The 25,403-nt window shown below is 38.0% G+C and overlaps 1 protein-coding gene across 1 annotated transcript in view; it reads left to right on the forward strand.

The window, feature by feature from the left end:
* Window positions 1-25,081, forward strand: part of LOC146003812 (suppressor of lurcher protein 1-like) — a 475,712-nt gene extending 450,631 nt beyond the window's left edge. The window contains exons 9-14 of the mRNA XM_083142232.1: window positions 6,263-6,495; window positions 6,921-6,998; window positions 10,425-10,611; window positions 13,174-13,203; window positions 21,249-21,439; window positions 24,870-25,081. Coding sequence (XP_082998358.1) covers window positions 6,263-6,495; window positions 6,921-6,998; window positions 10,425-10,611; window positions 13,174-13,203; window positions 21,249-21,439; window positions 24,870-25,081 — 931 coding nt within the window. The remainder of the gene's footprint in view (window positions 1-6,262; window positions 6,496-6,920; window positions 6,999-10,424; window positions 10,612-13,173; window positions 13,204-21,248; window positions 21,440-24,869) is intronic.
* The last annotated feature ends 322 nt before the right edge of the window (window positions 25,082-25,403 follow it).

Consider the following 25,403-nt stretch of genomic DNA (forward strand, 5'->3'; position numbering starts at 1 on the left):
CGTTTCAAAACGGCCGCTATGCCAGGGTCAATAGAATATAGTCTGTGTGTGCGTCATGAGCACATCACACATTTGTGCTTCTGTTTGCCTGGAATTATGAAAAGAATGAGACCACTTAATTTTTTTTTCTACACCTTGAGGTCAATACACAGTGATTTTGATTAATTGATCACTATCTGTGGGTGAAGATAATAGTGTGTTTCGAACAAATGGTAAAGGAATTGCCGATGTTGACACAGGTGGATATACAATTGCACTTATTTTAATGTCCTCATATGTAAGTAGAGTGACCAAGGAGACGTTTTATCTCCCATTGCATCAGATTTTGCGAGGAAAGTAAAGCAGTGCCTCGTACGGTAAAATATTGAAAAGTAATATTTGGTCACGTGAAGTGACGTGCCCAGGATTTTCGAAAGGGAGGGGTTATGTACACTTTTTCTGGTAGTCAGCCCTAATGTTGCCATCTTTTCCTACCTTTCATGTTATTTTTTTTAGGATTACTGAGCCAAAAGGGGGTTATAACCCCCACCAACCCCCCCCCCTTGGGCACGCCACTGTATATAGGCTATGGAGACTGGAGTGCTGCAGCCAAATAGTTCGCACGAACGACGCTAGATAGCGTACGGAATTGACAGCAATTTCGCAGTAAAATTGCATTCTTTTTTAACCTATGTTCTCTCACCCCGAACCTGAATTTCCCTTCATGTGCTCTAAACCTGTCATCGCCACAAACATTCGAAAAATTTCAAACGTGTTCTTCCTCATCGAAAATTCTAATCCCTTTCTCAGTTTGCAAGAACCTGTAATAACATCAGACCTTTTGAACTGTTGGACCACATTTAGGATCATTTTATGCAGGAAAACGTTGATTCTTTCCTTCTTCACCTTTCCAAAGTGACTTTGAAAGTGTTCCTTTTCCTTTCTACCTGCTCTTCTCTTCATATCCTTAATCGTTATCGTGAGGACTAGTCCCTTTTATTCCTTCTTCCCGGAATCTTTTCGTCTCTGCCTCAATTGAAACCGGTTATCCAGCACTTCGCCATGAATCCAGACTCACCTCAACGTGGGCATAATGGGATGAACTATTGCTTCCGTAATGACGTAAAGACCTGTTAACTCCCAGAATTCCCTCCGCTTGGAACAGTCTAGGAACGATCCTCAAGAGAGAAGACAAGGGAATGTTTTCCGTTTCTACTCTTTTTTTCCGATGGGGGATTTAAGAGTTGTGGAAATATGGATTTTGTTTTGCTCTTTCTTTCGCGCTGATGAATAAAGCAGAAGGAGAAAAACTTCAGTGAGCATTAGACTCTTGAAAAGATATATAAAGTCAATTAAAGTCGCAATCGTTTACTGTAATATTTTTTGTGTGATGGGGAGGTTCGGAAAGTAAGGTACACTTGCACTTTTAGATATTCCCGATTAGCCTTTCTGTACGTAAAGTGTACTTAAAAGCTAACTCAAACAAATTCCCATGTACCGGACCAGCTCTCTATCTTCACTTATTTCATGAAACAACTCTCTCAAAAATCACTGCATTGAAATATGAATAGGGAGTAATAGAGATACGACTTGGCAGCTTGTGTGTCACAATACAAATAACTTAGAACTCCTTTTATTATCTACTATTGTTATCACCTTATAATGAAAAGGTCCTGGGCTTTTCTGGTGGAAGTTTTTACTTTCAAGGTCTAGTCCCGATTATACAAATTGGCCATAAAACAAACCCTTGACGCAATTTTTGTTATGCACACTCACGTGAGTATGTTTATTGTTTATTGATTTGGTTTAATTTACTTCGCATTTTATTCCACTTGTGGCTAATCCCAAGATTGAGTGATTATACGTGGGTTGTAAATTTAAAAGTGGCAACACTGCCAGGAAGAAGTGGTAACACCGTGCATATGCTATCAGACTGTGAGCATTGTCAGTTGGGGTTCATGTCGATGTGTGGAGTACCAATAGTGGTCGGTGCAGCGAGTGCTGTTGTGTATGTACGAGGTTCAAATGAACACCATTTTGTTCACTGCCCTAAAACATGTTTACCAAGGAAAGAGGGATTTTGGATCAAAATCCAGGTGTCGCATGGCAAAAATGCACGAGAATTTCATGGAGATTTGCATGAAGTTTTTAGTAAAAATATCTAGCCGTATCTGATAGTTGCACAATGGTGACAATACAGGGAACCAAGTATGACTGAATTTTCCTCAAGAAATGCACTTACCCAGTGTGTATCAGATACGGCTGGGTATTTTTGCTATATACATCATGCAAATCTAAATCTCCGTGATTTGAAAATAGAATGGATGGTGTGCATTAATATCATGATGCATGGAAGGGAGAATTTTTATTATTATTGTAATAATAGCGCTCCTGGTTGTTTTCAAAGTGCGCGGCATACGCAATAATATATTTTGTGTATTGAGAACTGTCCACTCTCAAAGATGGCAACTGGGGGTTATTTTATAGGTTTGCATTTATCACTCTGGTTCTTCAGAGTTTTTTAGCGCTTTTATTTGAAAATGTTGATTTTTCCAAACTACGGAGAGGGCTGAATCTCCATCAGACACCTTCTGCGTACGCCAGTGTGTACATATATATTTGTGTCTGTGTTAATATGTTAGAAAACTTGCTCATTATATTTCCAGTGTTACAATCAGTGATGTGCGTCTACGTGTAAACAACGATAGTCTACATTCTACACGTAGACTATTTTATACACGCAGATACCGTAATCTATGTAAACAACATGACGAAAGGTGAAAACTTAGCTAAGGGCGCCGTAGAAATAAAACAAAATTATACTGCGTATCAATTGCTAATATGTGAGAAAACCTTTCATACTCTTCCTTTCAATTTCAAACAATTTCTCACCTAGGAAAAAAGCCTAACGTAAGAAATAAGCCTAACGTAAGAAATATTTTAGTGTTTTGTGGGAAAAGGACTACTTTCACCTCACGACTGCCATCTGTTGTTCTTTCTTGCATACAATTTATTTTCTTTTGAAGTTGGTAGAAGAGAAGAGAGAAATGTTTTTGTAAATAAGATTATTGTCAGTTCGTTAGGAACAAATATAGTTGAAAATGTCACTTTCCTTTCATGAAAGCCTTCATAATTATTTCTAATGTACTTTAGATTGTCTACGTAGTCTATGTAAACTACAACCAATGTAATCTACACGTAGATTACGTGTATACAACGCATGTAGACGTAAACTTAATAGTGTATGGCACATCACTGGTTACAATATGTATCATAGCCTACGCTTAGAGCATAATCTGTATCCCTCTCAGAAGAAAAGAGTCTAGATCCACCTATGAAACTAACCTTTAGAATTAAATGCAATCCTTCGCACCGAGGCGACACGACGAACTGTACGTGCACAGGATTTTCGAAAAGGGGAAGGAGTTACATGGTTACATATACTATATACCTTTTTTTCAGTAGTCAGTACTCATTTTGCCATCTTTCCTACCTTTGACGTTCTATTTTTTTTAAGAATACTAAGCCAAAGGGGAGTTATATAACGCCCCCCTTGGGCACGCCACTGCTTGTAAGGATACTCCATCGCTCCCAAAATATATTTCCCAGATACGTGGGTGGCCACTGGTGCTTTCCATAATACAGTAAAACTTCGTTAATCCGGACCCCGATAAGCCGGACTTCGCTTAATCCGGACAGGCAAAAGGGGGAAAAAATTGACTTTGTACTGTACTTTAGTGTATTTAGGCCTATCGCCCTTTATATGCACCATAATAAACGTGTTTTGTTGCTATAAACGGAGTTTTAATGCATTTTGTACTGTTCATTGTGTTATTTCAGTTAATCCGGACTTTCGTTAAACCGGTCAACTTATCCCCCCATTAGTCCGGATTAACGAGGTTTTACTGTAAATAATAGATCTGAGAACGAAAAATGGTAGGAAGGAAGAAACTTGAAAAATTATTTAACTTAAATATGAACGTTTTGATCTTCTCTCAGTGTTATTTGCGTTCCTTCTCCTGCAGAACGAGGAAACGAAAGTAACAGAATTGAAAGGTCACGCGAATTGTCAAAGCTGGTTCTTCTTTCATTCATAGAGCATTCGTAATTTCTAGTGTTCTATTGTTCTATCCACCCACCTCCTTCCCTTTCGCCATCTCAAGGATATCGGAATTCGCATTACTTTCACTCAAGTTCTTTCTCTTTGCTTCATAAAGCCCTCGCTTGTTATTTTACGATCAATTTTGTCTTAAAGTGGGATGGTTTTTCATTTCCAAATAATAGGCTATGTTGTTCTTCTGAAAGAGCTAGCTCTTATTGCGTGATGTGAATTTAGTTTTTGACAATCGAAAGCAGTCAGTTGTCCATAAGCTACACTGAAAGTTACTTTATCCAAAAAGTTACTGGTTGCTTTACTTTGAAAGTTATTCGTTACTTTGTCCTCAAGACTCCAAATGGACTGGAGACAAGTTCGGAGCCTTGGAATTTCCCCTTTTCAGTACTTTCCTGTTGTCCTTTCTTTGACATGATTAAGCCAACCGTAAAGTTTGCCAGTGAAAGAATAAATAATTTTCAATAAGAATTATTATACAAATTATTAAGCATATGTACAATTTCATATTTTCCCCTTTTGGGCTAGCTGACTACCATTCACGTGTACGGGCCTCACACCAGCTTCCGTGACGTCACAGGATTAGTCAAGTGTAGCCCATTTACAACATTTAACAAAGTGCATTGTAAGAGTATAATATTTAGTTTTCTGAGTGAATAGTCCTCTCTTATTCGTTCAGAACGTTGCTTTCACCTGAAGAACATTTCAAATGTTATATGACATGTAAACAGGCGGAAATCGTAAATAAATAATATTCAGTGACGTGCGGTGACGTCGACACTTGGGGTAGCAATGAGTAGCGTGCCCAACGGGGGTTGGTGTGGGTCATAATCCCCCCTCCCCTTTAGGACCCAGTATTCCTAAAAGAACGTCAAAGACAGGAAAAATTGCAAAATTAGGAATGACTACCACCCCTAGAAAAAATATCTTGCTTGCCCCTCCCTAGAAACGCCCATGAAGTAAAGCATTCAGTTTCGTGAAAATTTCCATTTCGAACCCTGTTTAGTCTACTATATAGCAGCGATAAAGATAGTGTTTCTGCAGCTCACAGCCAGTATAATTTTCTGTGGGGGTTGTATTGTGTGTTCATGTATGTTTCATCTTCATATTCATCTTATCACCATTCATCCTCAACTTCGCGATTAGCCGAAAGTGGCAGATAAGCGACGTCAAAGTAAATCAATCGATAATAATAATATAAATTATAATCAGGGTTGTGTTTGATGGGGAATGAAAGGAAATTCCCTCTAAATTCTGTTTTTTCTCCTTTGATTTCAACTTTATAGCTCTCGTGCTTCGAAAGAAATTAATGAAATTTACTCATTGCCTGATTTTTTTTCCCCCAATATCTCACCAGTGTTCGGAAGTAACTAGTTATTTGTAACTGCGTTACAATAGTTACTTTTGAGGAATTCTTCTATATAATAGTAGGGGTATGCGAGTCTTAGAGGTGAGATTTTCATGGAACTGTTTTCCAATTATACAGGGAGGTTATTTCAGACGTTTACCGTGAAAGCGTCGGCCGCTCGGCGGCCCCTTCATGCAACAGGTCCCGGCAAATTGCGTTACAGGAAGTCCGTAACAAAAACTGCTTGTTTTGTAATGTTTCCACTTTTCACAATTACAGTTACAATTACAATTTAAATAAGCACGTACCTTGTATCTAGTTTAATGTAATGTAATTCAATTAATGCAATAAATTGTACCTATCTTTTTAAGTATAACTAAAGTTTTACTCTGTAACTGTAGCAAAGTTGTTGTTTTTTTTTTTTTTTTGCAACAGAAAGTGTTACAATTACTTTGACACTTAAATTGTTGACTTGAATGTTTGTAACGTGGGGGAAGAGCTAAATTTGCAATTATGTTTCCAACTATGTGTCTTCTCTGGATTCTAAGGGGAAAGGATTTTCATGGAAGCTCAAAATCATTGGTGCATAATATTTTCACAATTCTTCATGTCGCGCTACCTTGCCAGGAGTCCCGGTCATGAATATTTGTGAGTGTCCATTCATCAATTTCATCATATCATCACTCATCCCCATCTTCGCAAATTAGCGAAAAGTGGCACAAAAAAGCGAAGTAAAATATAGCAAATCAATCAACAATTCTTCATGTATAGAATACCTATGCTCATGTTATGAGTTATTAATTGACAATTATTCTTCATTTCAGTTGCTTAAACCGAGCAGACATAATTAAAGTGTTTGATGGACGAGACGGCAATTCGACTGTGATTAACGTTCTCTGCAACGAAGGCTCTGGACTCGAAATTCTCTCCACAGGACCGGATATCTACATCGAGTTCATCGCTAACTCTGATGCTCCAGGACAAGGCTTCAAAGCAACATTCGAGTTCGAGTCCCTGGACAGGCGAAAAAACATTGGCTCACAGATACCTTCTACCGGTAAGGGCATTGTTTACCCAGAGTTTGATATCTTACTGAAAAACATTATCGTCTGCAAGATGTTTTCCAGACGAGCAAGACATTTTTTGCAATCCAAACAGAACTGCCCCCTGAAAACACATCTTGAACATAAAATTACAATGTTCTTGCAATGAACCTGTATCAGTTTTAATTGCAATTATTTGCTCCCTTATAATAAATAGTGTAAAGTAGTGATTCAAATGAAATTACATATTGAAACATAATTTTCAACTGGCATTCACTTTCCAGGGTGTGGCATGCATATCACACATGTATCAGCAACATACTTATCTTGAATGGTAATAGGTCTGAAATTATTGTCAGTCAGGATAATTTGTATAATAATTTGCTGATAATGAGTATAAAATATATTTCTAATACACATACTTCACATTAATTTTCAGAACCAGATCGTGTAAATTACATGGATTTACCACACCACAAATATTTAGGTGAAATTGGAGCTGCAGCTAGTACTACAGGTAAGAAACATGTATTTCTTTTATATTTCTATGCACAGAATATTTTTCTTTGTTGCTTTATTCTTTCTAGTATTTGAATTTTCTACCAAAACTTAAATTGAATAAAAAGCAATGTTCAGAAAGTTCGTTTTGTAAAAGTAAAATAGTCACAGTTACTTGGTTCAAAAACTAACTGTAAGTTAATTTTAGTTTTTTTCAGCTGAAAATTTTCTAACAAACAAATTGCACAATTTATATCAATTATAATTAATTGTAATAAAATAAATAGTGTCAAGGTGGAAATTCCTAGCTGAGAGGAAACTTGGTAGATTTTGAAGACAAGTGAGAAAGGGGGGAGGGGTGCTTGAATGTATGTGAACATGGAGGCAGGGCAGTAGATGGGGGAGATGCTTATGCAAATTATCCTTGCTGGTGGAAGGTTTATGAAGATTTTCTTAACTGAGGGAGGGGATAGCATCCATACATCCTCTCCACATTTGATCACTGAATAAATGTGTTATATATTTGTTTTTGGTACAAAATATGACTCTTCAATATTCATTGATGGAACAATTGCAAGAAACTCATAGATGTCCATGCATGAAGCCTAGCTTCCTTGTCTTAGGCATTCCACAAAAATCCTTCGACCTTGGCATCGTATGCCAGAGAAGATGCGTAGTTCGAAACAGAAATGCCAAATTTAGCTCTTCTGCCACGTTACATATTTTCAAGCTAATTTAAGTATCATAAAGTAACTTGTTACAGTTACAATTTCTCAAAAAGCAACTGTTTCTTTTAAATGCATTACAAGTTACTTCTAAACACTGAATATAACGTTCAATGAATGCAGTCAGTCTTCCTTTGACTGAATAGAATTTCATCTTGCATCAAAGTTGAATGATTTTACAATATGTGATGCATAAGATCATTAATTTATCCACACACTCCTAACACTCTGTCCCCTGCCCAAAATTCGTCAACATCCCCCTAAAATTTTTCACAAAGGCCCAATTTTTGGTCATTTGGCTCTTAAATGTACTATTACCACCCAAACTCACCCCCCAGATGGAAAATTCTGGATGAATCCCTGCATAGGATTGAAATGTGTGAAGAAAATTGGAGGCAATAAGAACAAACTCACTAGCCCAAAATAGTTCTTTCCCCATATAAAATTAATATAAAGCATTAAAATTTTGGTAAAATCATGATTATCAATGCAGGTGCGAGGAGGATATTTAAAAAAATAGATCAAATCTGTTAGGTCTCTGAAGGCATATCCACATACATGCGATTGAGTATGCTCCTGGGATATCTGGAAAAACTTAACATAATTAAAATGGCTACAGTGTGATAACATAGACAAGGGTGCTGTGAAAGAAAACAGATTATAGACCAATGCAAATTATCCTAGCGCTGGGGATGATTCGTAAGAATTCTCTTAATTGGGGAAAAGCATCACTCCACGGTTCCTCCACTTAGGCACTGTTGTTGACCCCCTGAGAAAAAATCCTGTGGGAGGCCATGGCTATAGTACACACTGAAACAAAAGTTATTGATTGATTAATTGATTTACTTTATTTTACTTCGCTTTTTGTGCCACTTTTGGCTAATTTGCGAAGATGGAGATGAGTGATGACATGATGAAATTGATGAATAGACACTCAAGAAACATCCATTCCCAGACCGAGATTCGAACCCAGGACCCCTGGCATCGTAGCACAATATGATAACCACTCTGCCACAGGGATCAGCTACAAAAGTTACTGAGACACCATTACTGTTCATTACAAGAGCGAAAATTCCATGACAAATCAATGGTGCTAGGAAATATGAATTTTAAAAGTAATTAAGGAGAACTAGAAAAATAATCATTAAGATTTGCATACTCCGAATACTACTAACTTCTCATTCAAAAAAGAGGGGGGGCATTAATTGCCTTGTCAGAGCTTCAAGAGTCACTCAAAACAAGAAAGGACATGCATGCAGATACAATAAACCATTACATATTCCCCACCCCCTTCCTTCTTTCCTGTTCCCAACATGTGTTTGCAGTGAGTAGCAACTGCCAGTAGGCTGTTATTTTTAACCCTCCCCCCTATTGTGGAAAACCTAATAAACTAATGTTTTTGTAAGATGATCTGGATTGTAAGAGTCTTGGTGCATATTCATTCTTTTCTCCTCAAATATTAACGACTTTCTTTTCTGACAAAAACACACTTTTTGTGGGGTGGTGGTCTTAAAAGTAAAAGCACATAAGACCCCATACTGAAGATACTGAAGTCTTAAGTTGGGATCACCCATAGGCCACATACCTCTGTATAGGCTCAGTAACAAATGGCAGTACTTCTATTACAATTAATAGGAAAGGAAAATTGATCTAAGTATTTCCTAAACGGTAGCATAATTATTGAAGAGTTTCTCTTGAAATGTCAGCCAGGTTAGTTCCAGCTCACATTTTCAATGCCTGGCTAATATCCAAAAAATGAATGAATTTATTTATTTCACTTCCCTCCTCTGCGTCTTTTGGTTAATTACAAAGATGAGGATGAATGGTGATAAGATGAAATAGATGAAGGGACAATCACGAGCATGTATGGACAGCACACAACATAAATCTGACAGAGGCCGTGGGTCCAAATGCCAGAGCCTAGTTAGTCTCCAAATACAGTCCAGGCTGTACTACATGCAAGAAAGGATGGCATTTGGGTATCTTCACAAAGGATCATTCCTTACATCCCTAATTAATGGATTGATTTGGTTTATTTTACATTGTTTTTCTGCCACTTTTGGTTAATCGTGAAGATGAGGATGAATGGTAATATGATTTCACTAATGAAGAGACGCAAATAACACCCATGCCCAATTGAACCTCTGGAGCCGTGGCATGCTGTTCTTACCACTCAGCTTTACATTCTTAATATCCGAAGAGAATCTATGCCAGGAGCGTATATTCCAGGCTATCTGCGAAGCCTGAAGCCTAGAAAGTAAAATACTGAAGATAAATCTCTTAGAAACTGTGTGAATTAAGCTGATTTGAAAAATAAGATAATGGCGATTCTGAAGTTGTCAACCTGCAATTTTTATGAGTTGTCAACCTGCAATTTTTATGAGTTGGCAACCCTGCATTTTTTATGAGTTGGCAACCCTGCATTTTTATGAGTTGGCAACCCTGCATTTTTTATGAGTTGGCAACCCTGCAATTTTTATGAGTTGGCAACACTGCAATTTTTATGAGTTGGCAACCTGAATACCGTTGGGATGGCAACGTGGCTTCCTTGAAGATGTCAAGAATGAATCTAGTCTTCTCCCTTTCTCCATAGTCTAGGAGCAGGTGTCATAGTGAGATAGACCAAGTCTTAGACTCAGAATACGCCACTGATCTATACATTATTTGTTGCCAGGAAAACTTCAAGAATTATCTCAGGTGATCCTTATTTACTTTTGCAGGTTTCAATTGCAATCAGTTATTCAAGAGCGATGCAGCAAAGAAAGGCATTGTCTCCTCTCCCAGCCATCCAAGCCCTTATCCACCAGGAACTCATTGCCAGTATGAATTTGAAGGCCGTGGAAAGGAGAGGATTCAGGTGGTGTTTGTGGACTTCAACCTTTACCATCCAAATAACAATCCCAAAGAGTAAGTACTAATGTTTATACTTGAAATAGTATTAAAGATTAAATTACTTTGTTTTTGCACAAGAGCCATACACTCAGAGTAGGTAATGAAGACAATGCATATTTTTATAGTATAATGCACTTTTCCCTCCAGTAAGTTGCTGTTTCTAGTGCATGTATGTACCTGATCAGTGCTTTTCAAGAATCAGTTGCAGTAATAAATGCTGGGATTGTTTACCTTAACTTATATCTGATACTTTGGCATTGTGTTGGTTTGGAAAAATAACTGCCCTGTATTTTTTTCTAAAATATCTGGGAATCCTTGTTTGACATAGCAGTTATGTAGCACATGTTGTTGGTCCAACGTTGGAAGACTGTTGGCATGGTTGGGAAATGGTTGGTAGTTTTGCCAACAAATATATATTACAAAGGGCCAATGCTTTTTTTTCTCTGGCAAATATAATAACCTGCGACGTAACATCCCATGACGGCCAGTGCCTTCCTGCCGACTGCCGGTCTCGCTTTCAACCAGAGGTGGGAAATCATCCAAACAGTTGATGTGTGGTCAGCACGACAAACCCTAGTCATTGTTGTAGGTTTTCTATGACCAAGTTAGGCTACTCCCTGGTTTCTTCATGACGATGGGTAGCCACTGATCTCATGCACAGGCCGAAATCTCCGGGAAAAGTTGTTATGCTTCCTCCAGCCTGCATCCTGTAGCCGGAGCCCAAAGCCTGATGCCTTAGACCACATAGCCACAGTGCAGGACTGTATATATGCATGTACATATATTAATATTTGTGTGTTTAAACTCTTTACCAATGCTCTAGGAGTGAAATGCAGGTGATGGTATTGCCCCTGCTAGGGTGGCATGCATTTCACACCCACAACAATAGCTCTGCTCTGTAGAATAAAAAAGAGATAAAGAAAGAATTGAAATATATAATACAGAGAAAATGTAACTGGAAATAGCTTGATCCTCTCCTATAAAGATCATGTGATTTCAATTTGATTCATGATTTCAATTGGAGCTCTCTGTCTATTGTTTTGTTAACACAACTAGCACTGTATCTCAAATCTGTTATTGGAGAGCTTGAAATGGACAATACTTTCTAGCTCTCTCCCTGGAATTGTAAAAAACCCAGAATGCCATAGTGCCCTGCAGAGAAACCTTCAGTGCATGTTGGCTTCTAATCCATTAGTCAGTTCAACAAACTAATCTGATTGAAAGGGGAAAGAGAGGAAGGATCTTAATGGCTTAAACACATCATAATTTTAATACACATTGTGCTGATTCAAAAAAAAATAAGATGAACACTGTCAAGATTTCACCATGATGAAAACAAATGTTATGAATTTCTACATTTTATACGTCATGTTTTCTGTAAAATTTCATCATTGGAGAATAATAAAGGGTCTTTCATTAAGAGTGATACTTTTTATTTTTTTTAAAAAAAATAAACCACTCAACGTATCAAAGTAAATTGTGCTTTATTTTGAAGCTTAGACATTGCAGTTATGTTCTGAACAAAATATCGTTCAAATGTCCACCACGGCTTTGAACACACTGACGTACACGAAGCTCCAATTGTTAATCACTCTGGCCAACATTAGCGGCGTTATGTCTGCGATAGCCTGACGAATGTTCGCCTCCAATGTTCCAAAGTTCGTGGCTTGTCAGCATGGACCTGGGCTTTGATGTAGCCCCAAAGGAAAAAATCCATGGGTGTTAAATCACACGACCGTGGCAGCCAATTCACACATCCACATCTTGAGATAATCCGGTCGCCAAACTTCTCCTTCAGCAAACGAGCGTAGCATTAGCTGTGTGGCACGTAGCGCCATCCTGCTGGAACCACATGTTTTCAATATCTATGGTCTCAAGTTCTGGCCACAGAAATTCGCGTAACATGGATCTGTAGCGGTTGCCATTGACGATAACGGTTCTCTCATCATCTCGAAAGAAATAAGGTCCAATGACGCCGCCACGCCATAAACCGCACCACACAATGAGTTTTCTGAATGCAATGGCACCTCATGCACCACTTGTGGGTTCTTCTCGATCCAATAACAACAATTTTGTGTATTGACGAATCCACTAAGACAACAATGCGCCTCATCTGAGAAGATGATTTTTCCACTGAAATCAGGATCAGTGGAGCCATCGTGTGCATCGGTGTGTTCAAAGCCATGGTGGACATTTGAACGGAATTTTGTTCAGAACATAACTGCAATGTCTAAGCTTAAAAATAAAGCACAATTTACTTTGATACGTTGAGTGGTTTATTTTTTTTTCAAATTTTAAAAAGTATCACTCTTAATGAAAGACCCTTTATATAATTTATTAACATTTACATCCTTGAGTTATTACTTAAATTGCAATTTTTCTCTTGATAATATTCTAAAGAAAATATAATTATCTTTCTAAACCGTTCTTTCTACTTGAACAATATCATACATGCTACATACATATCTTCAAGCCTGCTATTTTAGTTGTAGGACATTATACAAGTAATGTAAGCAAACTTCTTGCTTTCGTAAAACTTTGTTTCTCAAGTAACAGAATTTTATCTTCTCCATCCAGTTTCAAAAGTGGACAGCGGTGGTTGCTGAGGTTTGTAACGAGTTCTTCTATTTTCAAATTATTTTTTGCTGTGGCACATTTTTTGAATGCGTGTGTATAATCTGTGGTTTTCATGCACATTGTGAAATGCACTCACAGTGCACATTAGTTATGTTTCATATAATATGTGCACAGAACATGAACTCAAAGAAGCAAAAATGTATTAAATATAATATTCATGCTATTTCACAAGGTGCTCCTTCTGTAATCATACGTGTGTTTTGGATATCATACTACTGTTTATTAAAGATAAAACATAGATCTTACTTACATGTGGCTTACAAGGTTCTTGTTAAAACTGACTTTTCTGGTCTGTCGCCGGTTCGTCTTCAAAGTTCTCCAATAAAATCACATTATAAAGTAAAAAGGTTCAAAACTGAAAGAAAAATGGTTAATAGGAGAAAAGAATCAAATCGCTTGCTCACAAATCACTTGCTCCTTTTATTCCTTCAACCATTTTTCTTTCCATTTTAACTTTCTCACTTTATAATATGAAGAAGAATCTGGCGACAAACCCGAAACTTTGGTTTTAACAAAAACTTGTTTACAAGAACCTTTTAAGCCACACATAAGAAAGATCTGTGTTTTATCTTTAATAATTAGTGACTGTGGTTATGCGAACAATTGAGAAATTACTTGAACATGCTACTTTCTCCCCTTGCCTCTTATGCAATACGTGAAGAATATATGTAGTAAAACTCAACGAATCGTATCATGTATGACAAGGAAAGTAGCATGTAGAATAAAAATGATATTACATTTTATTTGTAGTTTTTCATTAGATTGTAACTACAAGGGTCGTTCAAGGTTGACCGGGACTTTTATTTCTGCAGAGGAAATAGGTAGCAGAAGAAACACCAAACTATGTCAGTTTTTCAAAGTATTCTCCGTGCGCGCCGAGGCACCGTTGCCATCGTTCTGGCCGCTCCCGAATTCCTTTGGCGTACAAAGAACTTGGTTGTTGTCGTAGCCACTGGAGGACATCGCTCCGCAGTGCTTCGTCTGTCGTGAATTTCTTCCCTCCCAGATGGTCTTTAAGGGGTGCAAACAAATGATAATCACTGGGGGCTAAATCCGGACTGTAGGGGGGATGGGACAGAACTTCCCAGCGCATGTTGTTGTCACATTGGCCGTGTGAGGGCGGGCATTGTCATGGAGAAGAATGACATTTCCAGACAACATCCCAGGTCTTTTCTTGCGAATGGACTTTCGTCCAGCACCACTCAACAATGTGGAGTAATACTGGACATTAATCGTGCTCCCTTTGTACAGAAAATCCACATGGATAACGCCCTTCATGTCCCAGAAGACACTTGCCATGATCTTTCCAGCGGACGGCTGCATTTTGCTTTTCTTGGGGGGCGGGGAACCTTTATGCCGCCACTCCATGCTGCGTCTTTTGGTCTCTGGGGTTGAATTGTGCGACCATGTTTCATCACACGTGATGATGGATTGCAACAATTCATCACCTTCTGGTCGAAACCGATTCAGAAGCTGTTCACAGACCGTCCTGCGTGTCCACTTCTGATGGAATGTCAGCTGGCGGGGAACCCACCTTGCACAGATTTTGCAGAAGCGTAAGTGGTCGTGAATGATTGTCTCAACACTCCCGACACTGATATTCACCTCGGCAGCAATATCCCGCACTGTTACTCGCCGGTTCTCAAGAATCATTTACTCAACACGTGCGATATTCACTGGTGTGACTGCAGTCGGGTGAATGTGTCCATGCGCTTCATTTGTCACCAGCTCCCGTCCTTCGCGAAACTGCTCACACCATTCGTACACTCTTGTCCGCGACATCGTTTGTTCACCATACTGTGCTTGCAATCATCTGAAAATCTAAGCTGGTTTCACTTTCTCCTTCACGAGAAAATTGATTACACACCGCTGCTCCACAGCCACAGACACACTGCTTGCCGCCATGTTCGCTGCAACTGCTGCGCATGCGCGAAATACGTCATGCCGGATGCTAGTTACTTGCGAAGGAATACATTACGTCACCCGCACGTTTCATCATGATCCGGCTATTCATCGATTTTTTACGTACGAAAATCCCGGTCAACCTTGAACGACCCTTGTAAATTCTTGTATTAAGCAAGTCTTTTTTCTGCATAGTCAATAAGAAAGTTAGGATGGGTCAATAAGTGAAGTTGAAGTTTTGCTATGGAAAGTTACACTAATAAGAAATGTATAAGAAGAGGAGGTAATGTGATGAGCACCATGCTCCAGCTGCTTTTAACCCTAAGATACCCATTTATTAGAGGATAGGTGAACCCCAGAGGTGTCTTCTGCCGGAACAATGTAGGAAAAATTACAAACTCAGATCACCTATTCAGAGAATCGAACCTAGGTCTCCTTCATGGCAGTCAGACGAAATTAACCTTTGTGATTCCTTCAGACATAAAAGGATTTGGTATATTTACAACCTGTTTGGTGCTCAGACACTAATTTATATTTCCCATAGGTATTAAACTGATTATTGTAATGTCTATTGGTGTTATTAATAGTCTTTTGCCTCCTCTCTGTGTTAGAAATACAAGGATCTTATGGTTATTAACTTTAACCAGTCTTAAATTTGCATGTTTCTGCTTCACACCAGTGAACTCTGAATAATTTTACAATGTCACATGACTATACCATGTTTGTTAGAACCTGTCCCGCTTCCCACGCTTGCTGATTGCTGGCTTTTCTAGCAGAAACCACTCGGTGTTGCCGCTGCAGACTGCGTGAACTCTGTGCTGGAGAAAGCCGAAGCCAAGCTGTGAATAAAATATGCGGAAAAGCACAAATATAAACAATTCCCCTTCCTGAATGTTCCAGCTAAGATGACACTAAACACAAACAGGGCACAAGCAAATATCATCAGAATAAATTCCATCCTGGATATTTTAAAACTCACACTAATCAGCACCACGCTCACAAAACAAGCTTCTTCAACAAGACACAAACAAAACACGTGAGTTAGACCGCAACGTGGCAACAGCGTCTATGTAAGCGCCTCTCTTCTGCCTTCCATTCGCTCCTCGCTGCCCATCTGATGACTTTTTCCTCGTTTCTCATTAGCACCGACACTGTCGAGTGATCGCTTGCGCGGGAAACGGGACAGGTTCTAACAAACGTGGTATACACATATATCTAGGTACATACGTACATAAAATTTCAATTTGCTATTTTTGAGCTCTTATGCACTGTGGAAATATATGTTGTTAATTTATTTTGTTATATATTAGTGATGATGTAAAATGCAATCTACAATAAACAATAAATAATAACTGAGTGGGTTCAGATTAAAGTAAAATCAATTTCATAATGGGTTCCCCATGATGCCAATGTTATCATGCTAATTTTACACATACAACTATTTGACTCCACTCTGCTTTTCTCTTTGAATGTAATCAGTTTACTCATATCAATAATTTTCACTCGGGCACTACTTTTATTTAATCTTCAAGCTATTTTTTATTTTAAAGAAATATTTTGCGCAATTCTGTCTTTTTGAGCTACAACTTTCAACATAAATGTTGTCTCAGAACATCATAGCATTTCAAACATTATTTGTATCCCAGGGTGTACTCAACAAGAATGACAATTTTATTCGTTAAATGTGTTCCGCAGCAAACCAACTTTAATACTGTTGCAATAGTTGTAAATGCACGTGAGTCACTTTACACTTTAATTCTTTAATTCACAAAAAATGTTTTCAAATTTGATTAATTACTGTAACTGATTTTTTTATGCACTTAACCTTATTGTTGATCTTTCTCAATGTGGTTTTCACTGAGATTTCACATGGTATTTGAACATTTGTAATTTTTTGTACATTTTGTGTGAATATATTTGTGTGTTACAAGATGTGAACATTAGATAAAAAGTTTCATACATAGTCAGTGGTGAAGTGTGGTCTTAAGAAGAAGGCAAGCAGTGCAGTACTCCGAAAAGGGGGGTAAATAAATTATACAGCTTATTGCCACAGTTTTCCTAGGAAAGAAAGGTCATTTCAAATAATAATAATAATAATAATATATTTCTCAACTCCTCTCTCAACGGTCATGCTTATTATTTCAAAATTCTTGGTCACCTTTTTGATATAATAAAATATGTACTTGCTCTTACAGCTTTCCGTATTCAATTTGAAATATCCAAGTTTGTCTTAGTGAATTCGCAGTGCACCAAACAAAATAGAATCCTCACTTCAACCACGCTTTCTTCCCACATAAATGGAAAATATTCCAAAAAGCTCCGAAACTGAAACTAACAGAAAAGTGATACCATCCTCGTTGTAAAATTATTGTTCATGGGAGAGTAAAAGAACTGACTTGAGGCTTAAAATTAAATTAAGCTTTGGAATCATAGTTCATTACAACAGGAAGAAAATGCACCTGTTCATTTTCTAATAATTTATCACACTAACAAAAATAGTATGTCGAATTTGATAGCATTTAGGACTTAACGTTTTTGCTAGTTGCAGGTTTCGGAAGAGAGTTTCATTGCTTTCTTCGCATCCAAATCTTATTGAAAACCCATCAGTTTATTGAATTTGTTTAAATGGAAACTCACGATAAATATCATGTAAATTATTTGGTAATTCTCAACACTGGCGTTGTAATTTGAGATGGGTAAGGTGGACAACAGCGAATTTTAGTGCTCTCCAGTGCCAGCGACATTCATCTTAACCCCTGAACGTCGACATTATTGACACATTTTACAAATAAATCGTTGAACTTAAAGTAATGCTTTGAAGTTTGTCTACATGGAATATGGAACAGTTTCAATAATTTATTTCAATCATTCTGTGTTTTTTATTAAAGCAAGTGTTCATCTTTGAGATCATGTTAACACTTGTATGCTTTCTGCTAGTAGTGTCTGCTTTTGGCTGGGCCTGGCAGAAGCCAAAAAAGCTTCGAAAAGCAGAACTTTTTTTATTTGTGGGTTGTGGACCTTGCCTTCATGAGCATTTCACCCTTCGCCATATGAGTCTTCGGGAGCGTTGGTTCCCCGTGTAGATGGCTGCAAGCAGAGGGTCTGGTGCTTGCCAACGGACTGCTGAGAGTTTGTTTGCAGCCATAAAATTTCGTGAAATAAAGTGTGATAAACACTGAATAAGGCAATCAACATTAAGTACATTAAACAATATTTTAATAGTGCAAGCAGTGCTTGCATTGCTTGTACTATATCTTTGCCACAGTACATAGTCAACAAAGGATAGATATATCAATTCGTTTTCAAATGAAGATCTGCATGTCAAGTCTGAATTTTATGCTAGGTTTTACATACAATACATAGTACCTAGGTATATATGTGCAATTACTTGCATCATAAGTATTGGCGATGCTCTTTAAATACATGATAGGAATACAGTTTCACTAAGAGGAACACTTATAAACCTTATGAGTTGCTGTTATCATGTAGTGCATGGACATTCGGAAGGGGGCAAGGGGTTCATGTCTCTGCTGTAAAAAAAAATCCTGTAGTCAATTGTGAAATAGTGTACTAATATCGTCAATCTCGCTCAGTTCTGTTGTATTATATTTTCAAACACATGTAATACAGGTTATAATTTAAGTAGATATAAAGGGTTTTTCATTAAGAGTGCTCAAACTTTGAAATGAAATAAAACAAATTGTGTAAGTGATATCACAATGCTTGTACTTTTATTTTGAAGCCAATTCGATGACGACATGTTTTAAAAATTATATCAGCCAAATGGCCGCCGTGGCTCCGCTGGGTGATACAAATCCTGGAGATCCAATTTTCGATGACATTCTCGCACAAAAGTGGCTCAATTTCACCAATGAAGCGAGTTATGTTGGCCTTGAGGGCAGCAATCATCTGTGGTTTGTCGGCATAGACCCTAGATTTCATGTAGCCCCACAAAAAAACTAATGGCGTTAAATCACAGGATCTGGGAGGCCAGCTGATGTCGCCACCTCGCAATATAACGGAGCCTTCGAACTTCTCATGCAACGAAGTCAGTGTATCGCATGCAGTATGGCACGTTGCGCCATTCTGTTGAAAGCACATGTTTGTCAGATCCATCCCATCCAATCTAGGCCAAAAAAAAATTGTTAACATTGCCCTGAAGGCAAACATAACTCGTGTGATTGGTGAAATTGAGCCACTTTTGTGTGGCCATTTGGCTGATATAATTTTTAAAACATAATATCATCGAATTGGCTTCAAAAGAAAAATACAAGCATGGTGATATCACTTGCACAATTTGTTTTATTTCATTTCAAAGTTCGAGCGCTCTTAATGAAAAACCCTTTAGCAGGCTTGAATTTAAGTGTATATTGTGAGTATGTTGACAAGGAAGGAGCCCAACAGCAACCCTTTTAACAATATTTTAAGTCTAAGCAAAATAATCAGGCTTAACCAGGACTCAAACCGTGGTCTCTCTAGCCTACTCTGTCATGGCTCCATCAAGCCAGTACTGGTTTCACCTTATTTTCATCTCCACTGTTTTACCTGTGTGGGTAAAACTTTAGTCAGTAATACTTCAATGAGATCTGTTGCCCTTGAAACACTGATGTCATCAGTGGTGTCATGTATCCCCTAGACAAGGGGGCAAAGCCAGGACTGGCTTAGTTTATCAATTGGTAGAGAGATGGCACAGTATGGCTGGAGACCCAGGATTGAGTCCTGGTTTAGCCTGAATTTTTTGCTCGACTTCTACATAGTACACCTCATGTGTGTGCCGGCCTCCCCGATGGCGCAGTGGTAGCGTCGTCGCCTTGTAGTCAAGGGGTCCCGGGTTCGATACCCGGTGGAGGCACATGGCACAGTGGTTCGGATCCCACTTTAAACCGTAGGTCCAGTCCCGATTAGCCTTACTGTGCATAAAGTGGACTTAAAACACCAACTCAAAAAAAACTCATGTGTGTGCCAAATTGTAATATAATAATTTAAGTGAAACATTAGCATTTAAGAAAGAAGCTGCGTGTTGAAAAAGGTCCTAAATTTGTAGGTATCCACCTGTATAATAAATTACCTTCACATGAAAACAATGTAATCAAGTACTCAATTTAAGATGGAATTAACAAAATTCTTATTACGACATTGTTTTTATTCAATAAACGAATTTCTAAATTTGTAAATATTAAATTACATAAATTGTCAGCAAAGAGAGTTCGATTGTACAGAAAATGGAACTATACTATTTATATTATCATGTACGAAGTATTATTGTGCCTAAATGATCATTAATCGATTCTGTATATATATATTGTATTCTTCCAAGTTGTATAAGTTACATATTTACTTTTACATTTTATTTTTACACTAAAAATTTTCTTCGCTACTATTGTGCTCGCCTTTAATATTGTATGTAATTTCACTCCCATAGTATATTCTTCCTTTATTTGGATTTCCTTCATGTAGAAGTTCTTCAAATCATTGCTGTAATTCTTGTCTATAATTGTATTAATATTTTATTAGTGTATTTAGATTTCCTTCATGTAGTAGTTCTTAAAATCATTACTGTAATCCTTGTCTAAAATTGTATTAATATTTTATTACTGTATGTATTGTTATATGACGATTTCCATACCTATGGACATGGGTCAACGGAAATAAAGAATATGAATATGAATAATGCTATATGTTTACCTCATAAAGATTTGTCAGTTGTTTGCCAATTGATGGTATTGTGTGAATCTAAATATAGTAAGAGGTAAGTATAGTAGAGTAGAGAAATCTTAATATTTGAACCATGGCTGGATGAATGTACGAGAACATTAAATAAGTCCCCAAGGCATCTGTAACTAACAATAGCTTAATGCAAGATTAAATTTAATTTGATTTTTGCAATTTAGGATGAGTATGAGTGATGATATTTTGAAATTGATTGTGAGGGGCCCCTGGCATCATAGCAGGCTATAATAACCACTCTGTCATAGCTTACTGCAAGAATTAAATGTAAAAATTTCATACATATTTTACCATATTTCACGATGTTGACCTTTTGGACTGAGTATAATAATAACTAAATGTAAATATTATTTAATGTTTGTGCATCTTTCTCTTTTAACTTCTAGCTGTGAAATGACTGATGCTTTGATGGCCTTTGTACATGCCGATGGCCAAATCGAGAAGATAGATAGCTTCTGTGCAAGTACCATCCCCATTCCGTTAATGTCAAGCGGCCCTCGGATGACACTCGAATTCAGAGGAATGTTGTCCTCGCCATATTCACGGGGATTCAAAGCAGTGTATATGTTTACAGAGAGTAAGTATATATGTGTTTTACTTTGTCGTAAAATCAATGCTTGAGGTGGAGTGTGATGTGTTGGGAAGGGGTGGAGGGGGGGTTACACACCCAGCTAGGAAAAATTATCCAAAGCATCCCCTGAGCTGTCCCATTGTATCCATGTTGAAATATAGGATCATCAATCACCTAACCATTTCCATTGCGAGCACTGGATAAAATTTTAATATTAATTACACTCATTTACAATACATTATATCATGTTCTAAAAGAAGCCTTCCCAAATAATTACATTATGTGATTCAGATTTATTGAGAACTTTTGATACAGACAATACCCACAAGGGTCATTGGTGTATGTTCATTACATCTATTCATTTTCATACATTGCTATGTGTTGTAAAGATGGACTAAATTACATTTTAACATGAAAATAATGATTATCTTCACTTCAGTTTCAATTTCACTGTGTCTTTCACTTCACGATCCATGTTTGAAGGGCCAATACTACAGAAAAATTACTGTTACACGTGAACTACTGGGTTTCGATTGTATACTGATCATTTTGCCTGTTGAAGCGAAATTCGCTCCTGACGTCATGGTGATCGAAGGGCTGTCAGTTCCTAACGTTATCTAGCATCGTCCGTGCGAACTATTTGCAGGTCGAGCAAAAAATGCTCATTGCAGAACTCTGCTGTGTAAAATGGTATGTAATAAACTGCACTTTGTGAATGTGAAAGATATTTTTTTTGTCCGGTATTGTAATTATGGGTCTCTTAAGTTATTTGGATAGTTTGATTTTGTTTTGTGTATAAAAGTAAGTGTTTAATCGCAAAGAAGCCAGTTTGTTTTAAGTCCGCTTTATGTGCAGATAGGCTAATTGAGACTGGACCTACAATTTAAAGTGAGATCTGAGCCACTGGGGATTGAACCCAGGACCCACTGATTAGAAGATGACAGTGTTACCCACTACGTCATTGGGAGGTCTATATTATTTGATGCAGTCCAATGACAAGAAAGAACTTGGCACTTTCCTTCGTATAGTCTGTTTTTAACATATCATGGGTGTCGGGGGGGGGGGGGAGGTTGAGCAGGTCGGTGGACCCCCCTGGAAATTGACATTATTCATTTAAAGATTCAAAAAAGCCGAAAGTTTGTTACTCGTATTGTTAAGAACAGAAATAAAGTTCATTGAGTTAGTATTCGAACAGAAGAATCAAAGGAAAAATGCATTGGATCGAAAACATTGAGTGAAAAATAAAGGTACAAAGTTATATTGTACCATTTCATCCAAAGAATCAATGGCTCCACAGTTTTGAAAATTCTAATACACTGGTCGACAATTGCTAAGGAACAAACACACATTGACTCATATCTTTTTCATACACAATTCCATGTCAGTTTGTTGCCGGACACATTCCGAAAGGAACGTGTGTGCTTGGAGCCTCGTTATCAGGAAAAGACTGCAGTGCTGTGGCAGGAGAGTACCCACGGGTGACAGTCAAACACGGTAGAGGCTGTTGGCAGTGAAATACTGGTGTGCAACAGAAGAAGCGTGTGGGAAGATGGTGAGAAGAGTACATTTAAGTGATTACGAACGGGGCAGAGTAGTTGGTCAGCTGAAGTCAGGGCGAAGTGTCACTGAAGTGGCATGTGTTATGGGGGGTATTGAAAAGTGTCATTTCCAGACTTCAGAAAGCTACTCGTACCAGAGGAACAGCTTTGCGTATGCATGGTGGAGGTCTTGGAAGGTGTACAACTGATCGCCAGGATCGGTACAGCGTCCAGGTGGTAAAAAGGAATCCATCTGCCACTCCAGCCCAAATCGCTCAAGACCTTGTCGGTGCTTCAGGTGTCCGTGTGTCCACAAAAACCATTACATGACGACTGAATAGTATGTATGCCTGGAAGCCCGTTAAGTGTATGCCATTAAAACCAGCTCACCATCGTGCCAGATTACACTGGTGTGTGCAGTATCATAACTGGGACCAAGACAGATGGGCAAATGTGATGTTCTCCGATGAATCGCGGTACTGTGTGACAAGTGATTGTGGACATCAAATGGTGTGGAGAGAACGTGGAACACGATATCATGCACAGCACATCTGTGAACGTGACAGGTATGGGGGACCCGGAGTCATGATATGGGGGACATAATGGAAAATGGGAAAACACCACTGCACATCTTCGCCGCAGGATCCGTTACTAGAGCACGGTATTCTAAACCTAGATCCTGGAAGGTTATGTTTGCTTTTTTCGGGGTGCAGTGGGCCCTGACTTCCTCTACATGGATGATAATGCACATCCACACAGAACTGTACAAGTGACAGAGACACTGGAAAGAGAAAACATCACCCGCATGGACTGGCCTGCATATTCACCGGATCTCATTCTCATCGAACATGAGTGGGATGCTCTCGGAAGGCAGGTTGCACAAAGGAATCCCCCACCCCAGACCCTCCAGGAGCTGAAAACTGAACTTCAGGTAGAATGGGACAATATGCCCCTCGGACTCACGAACGCTCTCATCGACAGCATGCGAACAGGTGTGCAGCTTGCTGTGTGGTCCGTGGTGGCCACACACCATACTGATTTCCTCTGGACACACTCTACACATGCCAAATTGTGATTCATGTGCTTTTCTAACTTTGTTTTGCTTATGCTGGTTTTGCTTTATGACGTCCTGTTTCTTTGGTTGATGGGGAATCAGTCATCTTTTTTTTCAATAAACCTTAACTGATATCTATACTTATATATTGTCCACTTGTGCACCCTGATCACATAGTCAAAAGTTATTGGTCAAAACGTGATTGTTCCTTAGCAATTGTCGACCAGTGTACATGTAACTAATTACAGTTGTAGGTGAGCTAGCTAAGTCACACAACAAACTTTATGAAGAAAAAAATCCTCCTAACATTTAGTCTTTTCTTGAAAGAAACTTGCAAAAGTTAATATCAAAATGCATTTCAGATAGATACTAAAAGAAATAATGGAAAATAGTTGTGCTGGTATTCACTCGTTTGGTGGGTCGAGTCTCCCCATTTACTTAATAATAATAACAATAATAATAATAATAAATAATTATTTTCATTTTGAAAAATATATTTGTGTTACTTTATAATATTTATTATTGTATAATATCATTTATAACCATGGTAATAATTTGTATTATTTTTCTACTATAAAACTTTTATCATTTGCCCGACCCCCCTTGCAAAAAATTCTGGCGATATCCATGTAACATATAAATATGGTTTAGATGTGTCCCTCACTTTTGGAATTAAAAATATGGTATATGGATACCACCTGTGAGAAATTTACATCTACCAATCCAAATCTAGTTGGTTATGTCATTGTATTGATTTGGCACTAATTTTACCAACGTGGAGGTTATGTAGCTTTCATTTCATACATGAAATTATATATGTATTGTAACACACCTCTTGTTTCAGATTTTGGTGTAACATCAGGTAGACAACTTTCCAACTATCCCTGCGCTTTTGTTTTCAAGAGCATCGAATCAACGAATGGTTCTTTCTCCAGTCCTAACTACCCTGGCTACTACCCAAGGGAAACAGAGTGCCACTATTTCTTTAATGGGCAAGGATCTGAACGGGTCCACTTGCATTTCACATACTTTGATGTGGAAGGAGTTGAGCCGTAAGTTCAATTAAACTTGATTCCTACTGTTTTTCATTAGAAATCTATTGATATGTAATTTTTACAGATAAAGTAACATCATATAAGATTTGTTGATAGGAATAACCGATAATGTACTAGATATAAAATGGCAGATACTTTGTGTAACCTAACCTAACCTAACCAAAGAAATCTCTGAGGAAGATTTCACACCAAAATGCCACACAACACGTCATGTGGGAATGAACCAATCAACAACACATTTCACACCATAGCTGCATGACAGGCTACACAAATTTTGTTTAGGGAGATTGAATGTAGTTTTGCTTCCCCAACCTAAACTTTCA

Source organism: Lepisma saccharinum, chromosome 20 (assembly GCF_977018435.1).
Source record: "Lepisma saccharinum chromosome 20, izLepSacc3.1, whole genome shotgun sequence".
Classification (NCBI taxonomy): Eukaryota; Metazoa; Arthropoda; class Insecta; order Zygentoma; family Lepismatidae; genus Lepisma; species Lepisma saccharinum.